This window comes from Denticeps clupeoides, unplaced genomic scaffold (genome assembly GCF_900700375.1).
Source record: "Denticeps clupeoides unplaced genomic scaffold, fDenClu1.1, whole genome shotgun sequence".
Classification (NCBI taxonomy): Eukaryota; Metazoa; Chordata; class Actinopteri; order Clupeiformes; family Denticipitidae; genus Denticeps; species Denticeps clupeoides.
In genome coordinates, this window is record NW_021630083.1 from 413,167 (window position 1) to 427,993 (window position 14,827).

The 14,827-nt window shown below is 47.5% G+C and overlaps 3 protein-coding genes across 5 annotated transcripts in view; all 3 read right to left on the reverse strand.

The window, feature by feature from the left end:
- The window catches only part of LOC114782437 (autophagy-related protein 2 homolog A-like), a 13,368-nt gene extending 11,433 nt beyond the window's left edge, over window positions 1-1,935 (reverse strand). Inside the window, exons 1-7 of the mRNA XM_028968297.1 lie at window positions 1,522-1,935; window positions 1,269-1,431; window positions 1,030-1,179; window positions 844-946; window positions 629-767; window positions 286-432; window positions 90-189 (exon numbers count right to left, since the gene is read on the reverse strand). Coding sequence (XP_028824130.1) covers window positions 90-189; window positions 286-432; window positions 629-767; window positions 844-946; window positions 1,030-1,179; window positions 1,269-1,431; window positions 1,522-1,692 — 973 coding nt within the window. The 5' untranslated portion in view covers window positions 1,693-1,935. The remainder of the gene's footprint in view (window positions 1-89; window positions 190-285; window positions 433-628; window positions 768-843; window positions 947-1,029; window positions 1,180-1,268; window positions 1,432-1,521) is intronic.
- Window positions 1,936-2,056: 121 nt separating this feature from the next.
- LOC114782438 (nuclear RNA export factor 1-like) lies at window positions 2,057-8,225 on the reverse strand. Its single transcript, XM_028968298.1, has 21 exons — window positions 8,033-8,225; window positions 7,268-7,484; window positions 6,689-6,797; window positions 6,529-6,612; window positions 6,327-6,431; window positions 6,095-6,178; window positions 5,861-5,930; window positions 5,685-5,773; window positions 5,495-5,602; window positions 5,229-5,338; window positions 5,094-5,130; window positions 4,947-5,015; window positions 4,777-4,832; window positions 4,581-4,688; window positions 4,442-4,500; window positions 3,373-3,488; window positions 3,240-3,282; window positions 3,081-3,153; window positions 2,729-2,911; window positions 2,444-2,504; window positions 2,057-2,357 (listed from the first exon to the last, which is right to left on the reverse strand). The coding sequence occupies exons 1-21, from the start codon at window positions 8,064-8,066 to the stop codon at window positions 2,319-2,321; spliced, it is 1,854 nt and encodes a 617-aa protein (XP_028824131.1). The 5' UTR covers window positions 8,067-8,225; the 3' UTR covers window positions 2,057-2,318.
- A 2,066-nt stretch (window positions 8,226-10,291) lies between these two features.
- LOC114782471 (inositol-trisphosphate 3-kinase B-like) lies at window positions 10,292-13,776 on the reverse strand. 3 transcript variants are annotated; one of them, XM_028968356.1, is made up of 8 exons: window positions 13,459-13,776; window positions 12,897-13,387; window positions 12,399-12,483; window positions 11,878-12,091; window positions 11,586-11,790; window positions 11,392-11,493; window positions 11,066-11,137; window positions 10,292-10,899 (listed from the first exon to the last, which is right to left on the reverse strand). In XM_028968356.1, the coding sequence occupies exons 2-8, from the start codon at window positions 13,380-13,382 to the stop codon at window positions 10,636-10,638; spliced, it is 1,428 nt and encodes a 475-aa protein (XP_028824189.1). In that variant the 5' UTR covers window positions 13,383-13,387; window positions 13,459-13,776; the 3' UTR covers window positions 10,292-10,635. The 3 variants fall into 3 exon arrangements, with proteins under 3 accessions (XP_028824189.1, XP_028824188.1, XP_028824190.1); XM_028968355.1 differs by having other exon boundaries at window positions 12,897-13,776; XM_028968357.1 differs by lacking the exons at window positions 11,066-11,137; window positions 11,392-11,493 and having other exon boundaries at window positions 12,897-13,776.
- Window positions 13,777-14,827: the final 1,051 nt, after the last annotated feature.

Genomic DNA, 14,827 nt, shown 5'->3' on the forward strand with positions numbered 1-14,827 from the left:
GTCCGCTTCCACACCGGCTAGGCCACCACTGCCCCCATGCGAGAGATGTGTGGTTGTTTCCATGGAAACTGTACAAGTGGGAGAAGCACCTGTTTGGATGCACAGCGCCTCCAGAAGGTCGGTCAGATCAGAGATCTGAGCAGGAGACAGAAGCAGGTGGAGACATCCAAGCTTCCCCTCCACCTCCAACTGAGAGACAAGGAGAGATGAGGGGACAATTAGGAGACAATAAACACACCACACACACACACACACACACACACACACACACACACACACACAGACCTTGGGTCCAGGCAGCATGTCGTTCTGTTTGATCTTCACAGTGGTCTCCATGAACCCCGAGCAGCTGCCGATCAGCAGGGGGTGTGATGGTGTGTGAGGAGGCGGCCTGGAGCCTTCATCATCCTCCTCCTCAGCAGCCACCAGCTCCTGTAGGTAGAAACAGAAGAAGCATGCATGGTGGGCGGGGCTTGTGGATATGGACATTATTCCTGCGCTGCCAATCAGGAGAGAGAGGGGGAGGGAAGTTTTGTTATTTATGAAAAAGTGTCCGATATGAGTTAATTTCACAGCAGAATGGATTCTGGGTGCTGAGATCTAGTGTGTGTGAGTGTGCAAGTGAGACCTGTGGACCGCCGCTTTGCTCGTAGAACAGCCGCACGGCGTGGAGCTGCAGGATTTTTCGCAGGAAGGCGGGTGGTTGGTGGACGTCCACAGGCACCGTCTGGCTGGAGTCCCGCACCGCCTCATCACAGTAGTCCAGCCTGCGGGGAACACGCAGCCACCTAATAGAAGATCTGAGCCACGCTGGTGGGGATGTGTGTGTTTACAACATCTTACCGCTTTATATGCATCTCTAAGGCCACCCCAGACTCAGCGTCCAGGGCATGGTGCTCCATCCGAACAATGGTGTCCAGGAAAGTGACTTTTATTCGACGGAGAACTGACCCAGAAAGAAAGAGGTCACTGTGGGTCACTGTCGCTTTGTCTAATTGTAGAAACGTCATTCTAGACATCGATGCAGACCTGTCTCAATAGTTTGTGCAAACATCTCCAGCCCCTCCAGGGGAGCAGGCGGTTCTTCAGACGCCTCAGGCGGGTCCTTCAGGCACTCCTGGGCCAGCTGCATGCTGGACGTCATGCAGGAGGACCAGCCCTGGGATCCCCAGCTGCTGCCTGCATCACAGCAACAACATCTACACATCTGCACTTCAAGCATGAAAACACGCCATGGACACAGAGCCAGACCCTCCGGGGACACTCACTGGTCCGGTACTTGGGGCGGCATGTGACCTGCAGTCCGGTGACCTGCAGGGTGCAGTGGTCGGTGACCAGCGCCGCCCAGGGGATGGTGACGGTGATGCTGCTGATGAAGCCATCAACGATCTCCAGAGGAGCTCCGAGCGACTCCAGCAGCTCGTTCACAGCCTGGAGGAGGTCAAGCACAAGCCGGCATGGTTCACACATGGCGCGTCTCGGCTACATTAGCATTAGCTGCCAGCTGTGAGAGCCGCTCACCCAGACGTCGAGGTGGATGCCCCGGATGACCCCGCTGCCGTTGTACAGGTCCAGGCTGAGCTGGTCCAGGCTCAGGCGCTCCTGCAGGTAGTGGCCCAGGTAGTGCTGCAGGAGGTACCGACAGGCCCGCTTCTTTATCGAGCCCGACCAGGGGAAGAGCCATCGCGACATGGGGCCGGGGAGGCCGGGGAGAGGGAGCGGAGAGGCGTCGGAGGAACAAGAGCGGCGGCGCGGTCCTCCGGAACCCGCATAACAAACCACAGCGAAGCCGGGAAGAGCGAGGGAAGGGCGGCCAGGAGCAGGAGCGGCTCCGCGGCTCCCCGAGTCCAATTTTGGCACCGAAGCCGAGAAGCGAGTCGCGCTGGCGTCCCTCCGCTCTCGGGCTTGTTTATTGTTTTCATCAGGAACTGCTGGAGCAGTGACGTCAGCACGTTGACGCGGCGCCGTGCGCAGGGCGACGTAAGGGCGCCATTTTGGGAAGGTCTTTTTTCAATCACGCCCAATATTTAATCACCAAATAAAACAGCAGACAGACAGCAGTAGAAACCATTTTAATTGAAAACATCTGTACAAAGCTTATTTAAAATAATAACAGAATTCCAAACAGTTCTTTTTTAAATATGCCTACAAACAAACTTTCAGCACTAAGGTTCAATATGAAAAAAATAAAGATTCTTAAAAGAATCAAGCAACCAACTAAAAAGAAGAAGAAGAAAAAACAAACACGTAAAACATGTTTACACTCTGTGGTTCAGTAGTGGAGTTTTTTTATAAAGTGTCGAGCTCTTATTTCTCCATCACTTCATGAAAGCAGCATCCGGTATGTTGCCTTCAGCCTGAAAAAAAACCACACATGTTCAAGTGTAAATTCCTAACTGGATGTATAAAGTTAAAGAAGCAGGGCAGCAGGCTATTGCCTCACCTTCTGTTGTTCAAATGTCTGTGCTGCTTTATTAAAGTCCCAGTCGCTGCACTGAAGACACCTGCAGAAGCAACAAGAACCTTGTAGAAACGTCCATCTCAAAACACCAAAGATGAAGAACAATTCAGCGTTCTATCCAAAGACAACCCCATCATCATGCTGTGTAGACATGGTGTTTCTGGTAGTATCAGCACCAGTCTTAAATTTGTATACAGATACTGAAACTCATAGAAGATCCTAGACTGGGGAACATTCATTTTAACCTGCGGGTGAAGAGATGCTCACTTTTGTGCCCACTCCATGTTCATGCCCGATTTGAGGGCGAACGCGCTGAGCATTTCCTGCTGGGCGGCGGAGAGGGTTGGGACCGGACTGCTTGACGGCGTAGGTGCCGGCGCGGCGAACGCCTGCCGAATTTCTTCAGTTGTGGCGTTTCGCACAAACAGCTGATCGTTCACAACCGAAAGCCTGGTGACATGAAGTCATGTGATACAGAACCCAGTTCATCCTCAACCTCATCAAATTTACAACAGAAGCAGAATAACAATCTGACAAAATAAATGATTTTCATATTTTTATATTATTGCCAATGTGCCTGAAATCAGACCAATTATTATATTTTAAGTGAATCCATTACCCAGAATTCCCTGCAGGTACAGCGATGAAGATGCGTGAAAACGCCCTCACAGGGTCCCGGGATTTGCAGTCAACTGCAGCGGCAGAAGGAAAAGTCCAGTTTAAATGGACAATTCTACAGCCCTGTAGAGTTTACAGCAGATTTGATCAAATGTTCTACCTTCTCTGAAGACTCCGCTGATGGTGAAGGACAGCAACATGTTCTGCACAAGGCCAGTTTAAAAACACACACACACACACATCAAAACAGCGGATACGTGGGATACGTGGCGGGCCAAATGAAGACGACCTACAGTGTACATGTTGACGTCCACCGTGAAGGAGCTGGTGTCGTGCTGCGTTTTGGGAAGTTCGTTGAGGAAGGCAGCAACGTTGAGCCGAGTGTGTCTCAGCAGGCGGAAGCGCAGAGCTGTAGAGACCACATCACAACCCCTCACCATGACATATTTTACTGATGTCACAACGTCACTAATCTTCACACCTACAGGCTTAAGTGCTTGAATCAAACTCAACTTCGTTTCGTCTGGTAATCAAAACCCATCGCACCGAGATCCAGAAAAAGAGGCGGTCTAGATTTCAATCAAACTGCCAACTCTGAACCAAACGCGATCACGTGATTTCAGAGCAGTGAATTATGGGTAAATTTCAATGTCTTCTGCTTCCTGTATTTACTTTTGTTGTTCTGACCAATCATTCGCCGTGTGAGAGGAAACCGAACCAAGAGCAAAATGAAATCATGTTACAAACTCACCGACTGATTCGGACCAAAGTAAATGAACTTTTTTATGTTTTCTGGGGCACCAAATGTAACTAGTTTATATTTGAAAGTGAGAAAGTGAAGTGATTGTCATTATCAAACACTGCAGCACAGCACACGGTGACAAAACGAAATGTGTCCTCTGTATTTAACCATCACCCTTGGTGAGCAGTGGGCACCATGACAGGCAGTGTGTGGGAACGGTGCTTTGCTCAGTAGCACCTTGGCAGGTCGGGATTTGAACTGGCAACCTTCTGATTACGGGTCCACTTCCTTACCCGCCAGGCCACCACTGCCCCGCAGTTAGCAGACGCCCTCATCCAGAGTGCTTTACTATGATCAGTAGTTACAGGGACAGTCCCCCTGGAGACACTCAAGGTTAAGTGTCTTGCTCAGGGACATGAACCTGAGACTTGGTGCTCTTATGGTTTATCCGGAATGAGAAGTGTAGCCAGATGACTGGCCTGTATGGACTAAAATCATTTGAATTGATTGAATATAAACAGATTAGGTCTTCATTAACCTACTAAACAGGTCAAATAAATGTAAGTAAAGTTTAGCATCTGTTCTCTCTCTCTAGAAGATAGAATGAGAGAACTTCTCACTTGAGTCTTTAATCTTCTTCAAGTTTCTGCAGTCCTTTTGATACTCGGGTAAGCTACATCTGAGAAAAGGACAAAGAACGAGTGAGAAAGTAGAAACTCTGGCGTCTCTCAGTGTCCGCGTGTCTGGAGGGGGACGTACCTGGCAGGGACCTGGATGCCGTGAGGTGTGACGAGGGAGAAACAAGCGCCATCATGATATGCATCCAACAGAGGCTGCCGGTCCCCTGAATCATATATACGGTAGTATCTACACACACACACACACACACACACACGTTAGTGAATTGTACAAATCTGGGACATCTGTGGAAGAAAACAAAGGAAAAAAGACTCACTGCTGAACAAAACGAACAATCAGGCAGCGGATGTCCTCCAGTCCAAAGTAACTGCCCTGGAGAGGAGAATCCAGATCTCTCAGGTTCCTCATTCAGATGAAACAAATTCCCTCTTTAAAGAAATCTACGAACTCCTTCTGAAAAGAACTGTGTGGTAGACAAGTGAGAACCTTGGATGCGGGAACGGTGGTCGGGGTCTCAACATCAAATCCGATGGGAGCTGGAAGGTCATGACCATCCTGACAGGAGGCAGAAATATTTTATCATTTGATCTAGTTCTGAAAATGTCTGACTGAGATGACAGAAGAAGAACCCACCAGTCTAAGTAACCTGGGGAACCGGCCTCGGACGGTGCTGAGAGATCAGAACAAGATCATCGGTTTCCTCAAAACTCATACAACCTCATCTCTCTGCCTGTCTGTGACCCCTGACCCCAGCGTGGTGCTTCTGACCTGACGTAGGTGGACTGGTCCTTGAAGTGGTCACACAGGGGGTTCCGGTCCAGCCAAAGCTCCACCAGCTTCAGACCTCTGATCTTGTCCAGTTCTCGCTCAGATTTCAGCTAAAAACGTCAAAATGGACAGGAATTAGAAAACAACATGAGAACATTCGACATAAAAGTTTGATTAATTTCCTTCTAGCAGAAGAACGCAGACACGAGACCAGCAGAAATATCAGTTTAGCAGATATATTCTGTTCTCTAACGTTCTGAACTCACCTCGTTGTGTGAAAGATTGAGAATTTTCAGGTTCTGCGTTTTATTGACGAGTGTCAGCAGGTCATCTAGTCTGTAGAGTCTGTTATTACTGAGATTCAGACTGACCAGCTATACACACACACACACACACACACAGGTTAGATTCAATCACAACACACGTGAGCATGTTCTGACGGAGGAGGGGCGTTACCTCCGGAATATTCTCCTCGATGATCTTGATGACGGCCTGCATGCAGCTCTTCCTGTTTAGAATCACCTCGATGTGTTGAGATACCAAATCTGAGACGGACCAACACAACCACCCATCACAAACCGTGACCACGCCCACTCGCGGGGGTTCCTGTATGTGTGTGTGTGGCACGGTACCCGGGTCCGTGCGGATGTTGCTCAGGTCCAGGGCCTGCTGGGAGCCGTCGAAGCGCTTGGACATACATTGCTGCGGGAACACATGGGATCAATTAATCCAGAACTCATTTTCTCCACAGTGACTCGGAGGATCTACCTACCAGGAGAACATCTCCCCCCTTCCTTCGAGTCGGGATTCATTACAATAATTAATAAGAGAACTGTTCAGTTGATCTCCCACCACCACAGACCCACCTTTAAGTGCTCCAGGTCTTCAGGTTTGAGGTCAGTAAGGGTGAAAGATGGAGGGGAAGAGCACGGGTTCATGAACACGACCACCTGCAGGTCAGAGAGGAGGTCAGAGGTCACTGCAGGGCAATACAGATTAGAATGTTATCATGATGTTCTCCAGAACATAGACTATAACCAGTAAGACAATCTTACAAAACCCCCAAATAATAAAAGACAAGTTTCATCCAGGCTTGACCTTGTATCCATCAGAATCTGTGATCTTGCGGGACACTTTGCTCAGCGCGGCGGCAGTGGAGGCGTCATCAATGTAGAACTGGACTTTATTCCCTTCTGTGCTGCACTGTGGGACCAGAGAGACACGAGAACCAGCACTAACAAGAAGGTTCTCCACAGCATCAGAGCCATCCATGAGTCGGGACGGTATTGCATGTTCTCACGTGGACTGGAGTGAACGGTACTGGACACAGGTTCTGAAGGGCAGTCAAGAGCCACTTCCTGTCATACTTCCTGGCATGGGGGATCTAGCAGACCGCAGATACACACACTTTCAGCTCAGAAAGGCATCATTGGTGATGTCTCTGTGTGTGTTTTACTCACCGTAATCTTGAACCAGGTTCTGACCAGTCTTCCTCCTCCTCCTCCTCCTCCTCCGTGAGCCACACCTCCTCGTTTTTCTCCTCTCCGGTTGAGTCGCCAGTAGGGGTTACTGGAAATGAACTAGAGCTGTAATACTCGAACCCTCTTTAGGACCCGTCTCCCTCTGAATCACTCAGTAAACTGATCCGGGTGCGTGAGTCACGTGAATCAGTACTTCCAGCCAGAGGAACCGCCGGAGCCGCTGCAAGTTATGCAACATTTATGGTAGTAATTGCTGTTTAATGATTATAAGATGTATTTATGTGACTGAGTTTACAATTTAGACATGGTGTAGATAGGACTCAAAGGATTCTGTTCAATAAAGACCTCCGATTCATGACTCATTTAATGGATCCGAGAGTCATGAATCACACAGCACTAAAATTAACAGGATTCTGCTGCCTGATACTTGAGGAATAAAATAATGATGAGAAATTATTTAATATGGGTTCTGATCAACACACTAAACACTGAAACCTGCTGCTGCTACAGAAGATCTGGAGAGCAGTTGGTCCAATGAGAACACAAGAGAACCCTCACAATCTGCGCTGGATCAGCCCGTCCTGGGGTCCCCCGTCAGCCATCATCACGTCCTCATCGTCCTCCTCAAGCCGGGAGCGGGGACCAGGACCGAGGTGAACCACCAGGCTCCCATCGCGCAGCCTGGGGTTCTGTGGCGGGTGGTGGACCCAACCTCTGAACTGACCCCGAGCTCTACGATTCCGGAACTGAGGACCTCTGACTCGACTTCCACAATCTGCAACAAACCAGACGTGAAATTCTACTTACTGATACACATTCAACACATATATATTACTCTGATTACCCTGCAGGATCTACATCTTTCACGTTCAAGAATTCATTTTCCTTTTTACATTTATCCTGAGGGACTTCTAGAAGTTCTTCAAATATCCAACAATGAAAACCCTGGTTTGGTTCACTAGGACCCGATCAGTAGATGCTGTTCGCATAACAACTGAGAAGAAAATGTCGAAAATGTCTGTTAGTCCAAGTTTTCTGTAAACAGGAAGGATTTGAAGATCTGGTGGAAGATCCAGCTGCTGGAATATCTAGTGGAGGTTGTCCTGTACTTGGTGCTGGAGCAGAGCTGGAGATGTGAGGTAGGAGGGTCCAGCTGACGCTTCCTTGGCTTTGTAGGCCAAGGAATGCAGCAGCTACAGGAAGCCGGTGGAGTGGAGCGGGAGAGTTTCACATTAATAATCCCACCTGGCCGGGGAGAACATCCCTTCTCGTGTTTATTGCGTGTTTTTAATCCACTCTCCTGTTGTTTTGGGGGAAACTCACCCAGGTGGTAACGCGAGCCGCCGGGCGCCGCCATGTTGTCTCCACCCGGCGGGGGTCGGTGGTGTCCTGCAGTCCTGCTCCACCCGCACCACGAGGTGGAGGTCAAAATTCTAAATTCTAATTAAAAACTACTTTTATTTCGAACCGCTCTGCAACGTCGCGGATTCGGCTACTGCGCATGTGCGACAGAAGTGCCCCGTTCTCACTGCGCGATGTTCACAGCGCCACCTGCCGTCCTGGAGGAGAAGGACAAGCGCAGCAACCTGAACTCATGATGAAGATCATTTCTACTAAAACAAGAATTATTAATACTCTCCGAAATATGCTCATGCCCGGTCTCCTTATGGTGATACTGATATATAATAATTGTCATGTTAAATTAGGGATGTACAACATAGCAAAAAATTTATATTGCAATATAAATGTAACTATAAATGATAGATAGTATATATAGGCGATATATAATTTGATAAGTAAATTAAAATGTTTTGGAAAGGGCAACATGTGTCCATAGCAAAGGTGCTTTTTACAGATACATCAGCATATAGCATGACCAAATACCAGATAAAACAATATCTGGCCAATTCTACTGAAAGCGGCCACGCCCGTAGGGCCAGTGAAATACCAGTATTTGTATGATGGGGGGGATTTTCATTGTTTACATTGATAATATAGTCATAAAATATTTAAATGAACCTCCTTTCCATGTGCACTGTCAGTACTTGATCTGTGCTAAGTCGCTGCACTTAGCAAACCCAGAAGTGAGCAGCAGGTGACGGATACCTGACAGATCTGCAGCTCTGCAGTATTTTTAAACTCCCTATTTAAGGATTACTAGTAAATTTGAATTCTATTTTTTAGGACTTTTGAAAGATCCACGGAAAGCCTGCTCTACGCTCTCGGCCTCGTGCTGCAAGTGGGCGAGGTTGCAGCGGATATTTCTAAAATTGATGTTGTATACTGTTTATATCATTTATAGCACGCAGTACAAGGTAAAATATACTGCCTCTCCTGGCCAAGATGCCGGCGCAGCACGAGCTCTTCCGGTCCAAAATGGTGCGATTTTCTACTATTTTGTTTCTCAGTGTGTCAGAAAGAGATATGGACATCAGAGAAAATGGCGCCAGCAATGTCCAGCATTGTCTGTCTTCTTCGTTGTCAACATGTTTTATTTGTTTTAAATGTTCCTCATGTTTGTACTTTATGTAGCCCGGGTTGTCTGTGTCGCACACGTAGGGTTGCCAACCATCCCGAATTGTCTGGGACATCCTGGAATATGGGGAATTTCCTTCAATAATAAGCTACTGTAAGCAGGCAACACTCACGCACATGTTTGTTGGTGTGAGACAAGGTTGTTGGTGTGAGACACGGTTGTTGGTGTGAGACAAGGTAGTTGGTGTGAGACACGGTTGTGTGAGACACGGTTGTTGGTGTGAGACACGGTAGTTGGTGTGAGACACGGTTGTTGGTGTGAGACAAGGTAGTTGGTGTGAGACACGGTTGTGTGAGACACGGTTGTTGGTGTGAGACACGGTAGTTGGTGTGAGACACGGTTGTGTGAGACACGGTTGTTGGTGTGAGACACGGTTGTGTGAGACACGGTAGTTGGTGTGAGACACGGTAGTTGGTGTGAGACACGGTTGTGTGAGACACGGTAGTTGGTGTGAGACACGGTTGTGTGAGACACGGTAGTTGGTGTGAGACACGGTAGTTGGTGTGAGACACGGTTGTGTGAGACACGGTAGTTGGTGTGAGACACGGTTGTGTGAGACACGGTAGTTGGTGTGAGACACGGTTGTGTGAGACACGGTAGTTGGTGTGAGACACGGTAGTTGGTGTGAGACACGGTTGTGTGAGACACGGTAGTTGGTGTGAGACACGGTTGTGTGAGACACGGTAGTTGGTGTGAGACACGGTTGTTGGTGTGCGTGTGGTGAGCGGTGACCATGTCAGGGAAGTCAGGGTACATCCCGCAGGATCACTTTAGATAGATCTATTATCTCTGAGCCTACACAGGAGAAGTTTCCACGTCCACGGCGTTGTTGGTCAGCTGCTCTGCACAGGCACTAGCGTACATCTACCATGTACGTAGCTGAACTTGACATCTACGTCCATCAGCAGTCCCTCAGGCTGCTAGGTAGACAGTGGTCCACCACCCAGGTTCTGTTCGGAACATGAGCAGCAGGCCAGAAAAGGTTTATTTAACACTGTTTTACTTTACATTTACATTTACATTTATATTACAGACATAACCAGGATTGTGGTGAAAATGACTAGATTCACATTGAGGTCTAAAGATGGGAAAACTGCTTCTTCATCCGGGAAAAGAACTTCTCCTTCTTTAAGTAGCTGCCAGTAGTTCTGAGATTGCAGACCAAGAGTCAGTGCTTCTTCCCCAATGGACTGGTCAGATCCTGCTGGTGCTCCATCCCGACGAAACACTGCAGCACAGCACACGGTGACACGGTGAAACGTGTCCTCTGTATTTAACCATCACCCTTGGTGACAGTGGGCACCACGACAGGCGCCCGGGGAGCAGTGTGTGGTGATGGGACCTTCATCAAGGGGACCTCAGGCACCTTGGTGGTTCGGCAACCTTTCAATTACGAGTCCGCTTCCTTACAAGCCAGGCCACCACTGTTAGAACCCAGATCTTTCCCAGATGCCTGTTTAATGGCTTCTCCAAGCAGCAGGGTCAGGGAGGCCAGACCGATCAGATAACCGTCCTCATGGTTCCCCTCGGTCCAGGGTACGTTGTGGTGCAGGTGGACACCCTCAGGGGTGGGCGCGGTCTTCCCAAAATCAATCATCCACACGCTGGCCTTCTGTGTGCAGTCATGGATGAAGAGGAGAGAGCTGCCAATGACCTGAGGGTGGAGGAACAAGAAAAAGAGAATTCCTCCATCCGTCCATCCTTTCATCTGTTCATCATTCAGAGTGTGTTTGCACTTGTAGCTTTCTGTGTGTGATTATAGCATAAAGGGTGTTTCAGACATTCATACATGTGGTTCTGTGTGTGTGAGTGTGTGTGACCTCATGTGTGCTGAAGAACTGGGATTCCCTCAGCGCCTCTTTCAGAGCCAGAAGTCTGGACCGATACGCCCTCTGGTGGACACACACACACACGCACACACACACACACACACACACACACACACACACACAAACATTAAGATTCATTGTGAGCCTCACTTCACCCGGCAAATGCTGCTGTTTTTGTGTTCTGGTAAACATTCAGATACGGTAGAGGGCTCAGATGTTCTGAATTTTCTGAAAATGAACTACCAAAAAAAACTGAGAACCACGATGATGAAGTAAAACAGTGAAACAGAGTTGAGATGAAACGAAATGTTTCCGACCAGCACATGCAGCTGCCTCTGGGTGAAGGAGAGGAGGGTCTCCATCAGCTGGGCAGAGCTCTGGGTTTGATGGAAATCCCGTAACACACTTCCATTCTCCAGCTGCTCACACACACACACACACACACAGAGACAGGCAGAGTGAATGAACAAATGAACGAGCGAATGAGTGGTGTGCAGAGCTTCTCGCTCACCATTATCCCCTCAATCCTGAACCCCAGTTCTGCTGTGGAGCTGCTCCTGTCCCTCCACTGCATGTAGCTCAGCTTCGTAACTCCACCCTGATGGTGCTCCTCCCTTGATGGGGCAGATGGATCTACTTTGACCATCTTCTGGTACATGTCACTCCGCATGGTGGGGTTGACCCTCGCCTTGGAAATTTCCTCCTCCAGATACGTCCTGAGAGTGATGTGGACGAAGAGAAGAGTGAGATGTTATACTCCTTCTCTCTCATACCGTTCTCAGTCTGGCAGCTGCTGTCCTCACCGGACGCCCATCTTGCAGTCCATGATGACCGGTTTGTGGTGTCCACTCATGAGATCCTCCAGTCGGATGAAACAGCTGCCGTCCTGCTGGATGAAGCCGTGGTACCGGGGGACGAAGTGTTGTAGAGCGTCTGACATGAGGGCCCGTAAACAGGCGTCCTCCACCTCACTGAAACGTTTCAGGACAACACCACCTCTACTCAACTGGAAGTTACCTAATGCACACACATACACACAACACATTCACACAATACACACAATAAGAATGAAATATTATATTCATGGCATTTATCAGATGCCCTTATCCAGAGCACCTTACAGTAGTGACAGGGACAGTCCCCCTGGAGACACTTAGGGTTAAGTGTCCTAGTCAATAGTAATATGTGGGGTTTGAACCTGGGTCTTTGTGCTCCTCTGGTTCGTAGGTGAGTGTCTAACCCACTAGGCCACTATCACCCATATTAATGATGTTAACCAGTGGTCAACAGGACATAGAACATGGTGTATGTGTGTGTGAGAGACCTTGGTGTCCAGCCAGCTGGACCCATGAACTCTGCCGCCGTTTGGACCACTGCATCATGGTCAGGAAAGTCCTCCAAGAGCGATGCTAGGACAAAAACATCACCATCAACAACGAGAACTGACCAGCAACATAGAACACTCACACACACACACACACACCACACACACACACACACACACACACACACACACACACACCACTGTTGCTATAAAGTAGATGAGAGATTTGAAATATGTGACTAATGAAGCATTGAGGAATATGAGGTAGAACATCGAGGGTGAAGGTGTTCCAATGTTCTGCAGTGTTTTCAGTAACTTTCACCTCCATGTCGATGCAAATCTGTTAGTCAAATAAAGTGCAAAATTCAAAACTCATGCAAATGGTCACGAGAGAAAAGATCTTCGACCAAACCTTTCAAATGCAACTTGTACTTTCTAGAAAGGATTATTGATGATCAGTTGCTGACTGGTGGAACCTCCTCCTCCTCCACTACTCACCCTCCTGCTGCTCCGTCTGCGGGCGGCGGCCTCCTCACCCTCACTGAACACCTCATCACTCTCAGCTGAGGAGCAGTTGAAAGAAGAGGAGGATGAAGAAGCGGACGAGTGAACCAGCATGCGGGACAGAATGGAGTGAACCTCCTTCTCTTTTCTTCTGTCCTCCTGCTCCTCCTCGTCCTCCTCCAGCATTGCTCCATCCCACTCTTCCACTGATCTGATTGCCCCTTTCCTCCATCTCATCCCTTGTTCCTGCTCCATGCACTCGTTCCTCGTGTCCATCTGTTCTTTATCTCCATCCCTCACTTCTTCCCTCCTCTCTGCTCCATTTTTCTCTTTTTCATCCCCCTTTCCATTCCTGAGGCTGACAAGCTGAGCCGAGAACCAGAGTCGATGTCCTCCACCCTGATTTCCATCACTCCTTCCTTCGTCCTCCTCCCCTTCACTCTTTTTAATCTCCTTCGCTCCCTGAGCTGCAGAGTTCATCCTCCCTGTGAGACCCAAAAGCGATCATCAGCCTACCTGTCCAGAAACCAGAGGGACTGGCTGAGTGTGATCTCACCTGCAGGTGAACCAGAGGAACCAGCAGAACCAGTACCACCAGCAGCTTTCAGCCAGCAAGGAGAAAGAAATATACCACATCCACATTCACATTCACATCACCCTGGAATGCTTTTTAACTCCACCCACATTTGCAAAATATGACGTCACCCAGGAGAGGTTCCACTCGAGAACTTCACCTGTGGTTGACAGTACACAGAACATGATGTGAGAGAGGTTCCACTTGAGAAGATCATTTAAAAAATGATGGACAGATTGTCCATCAGGGAACAGATGAAGAGCAGCAGGACTTTCTTCACTGGTCAATAGAATGTGTAGATTTACATTTACAGCATTTACCAGACGCCCTTATCCAGACAGGGACAGTCCCCCTGTCTGTAGTAATATTAGTAATATTTAGTAGTGTGTGTCACACTCATCTATAAACATGAAGACCACAAAGTCCCATGTTCAATCCCCACTTACTACCATTGTGTCCCTGAAGAAGACACTTCACCCTGAGTATCTCCAAGGGGACTGTCCCTGTCACTATTGAAGTCACTCTGATAAATGCTGTAAATGGAAATGTATTGCTGCTGTTATTGTAGGGTGGTAGTAGCCTAGTGGGTAACACACTCGCTGATGAAGCAGAAGACCATTGTGTGCCTGAGCAAGACACTTAACCCTGAGTGTCTCCAGGGGGGGACTGTCCCTGTAACTACTGGCTGTAGTTATTTTGTAACTGTGCATATTGTTGAATTTGTGTATATTATTGTATTTGTTTGTATTGTTCCTGATCTCATATAAATGGTTATTTGTAACTGTATATTGTTGTATCTGTTTGTGTTGTTGCTGTAATCGTATATATGGTTGTTGTTTAATTGTGTATATTTTGTATTTGTTTGAATTGTTGCTGTAATCGTATATACGGTTGTTGTTTTAATTGTGTATATTTTTTGTATCTGTTTGTATTGTTGCTGTAATCGTAAGTACGGTTGTTGTTGTAATTGTTTATATTATTGCTGTAATTGTGTATATTTTGTATTTGTTTGTATTGCTGTAATCGTATATACGGTTGTAAAAATGTAAAATGTAAATGGTTGTTGTAATTGTGTATATTGTTGTATTTGTTTGAATTGTTGCTGTAATCATATATACGGTTGTTGTTGTAATAGTGTATATTGTTGTATTTGTTTGAATTGTTGCTTTAATTGTGTATATGGTATTGTTGTATTTGTTGTATTGTTGTATTTTTGATATAGTTGTATTTGTTTGTATTGTTTCTGTAATCGTAAATACGGTTGTAATTGTGTATATTGTTGTATTTGTTTGAATTGTTGCTGTAATCGTGAATACGGTTGTTGTCGTAATTGTGTATATTGTTATATTTG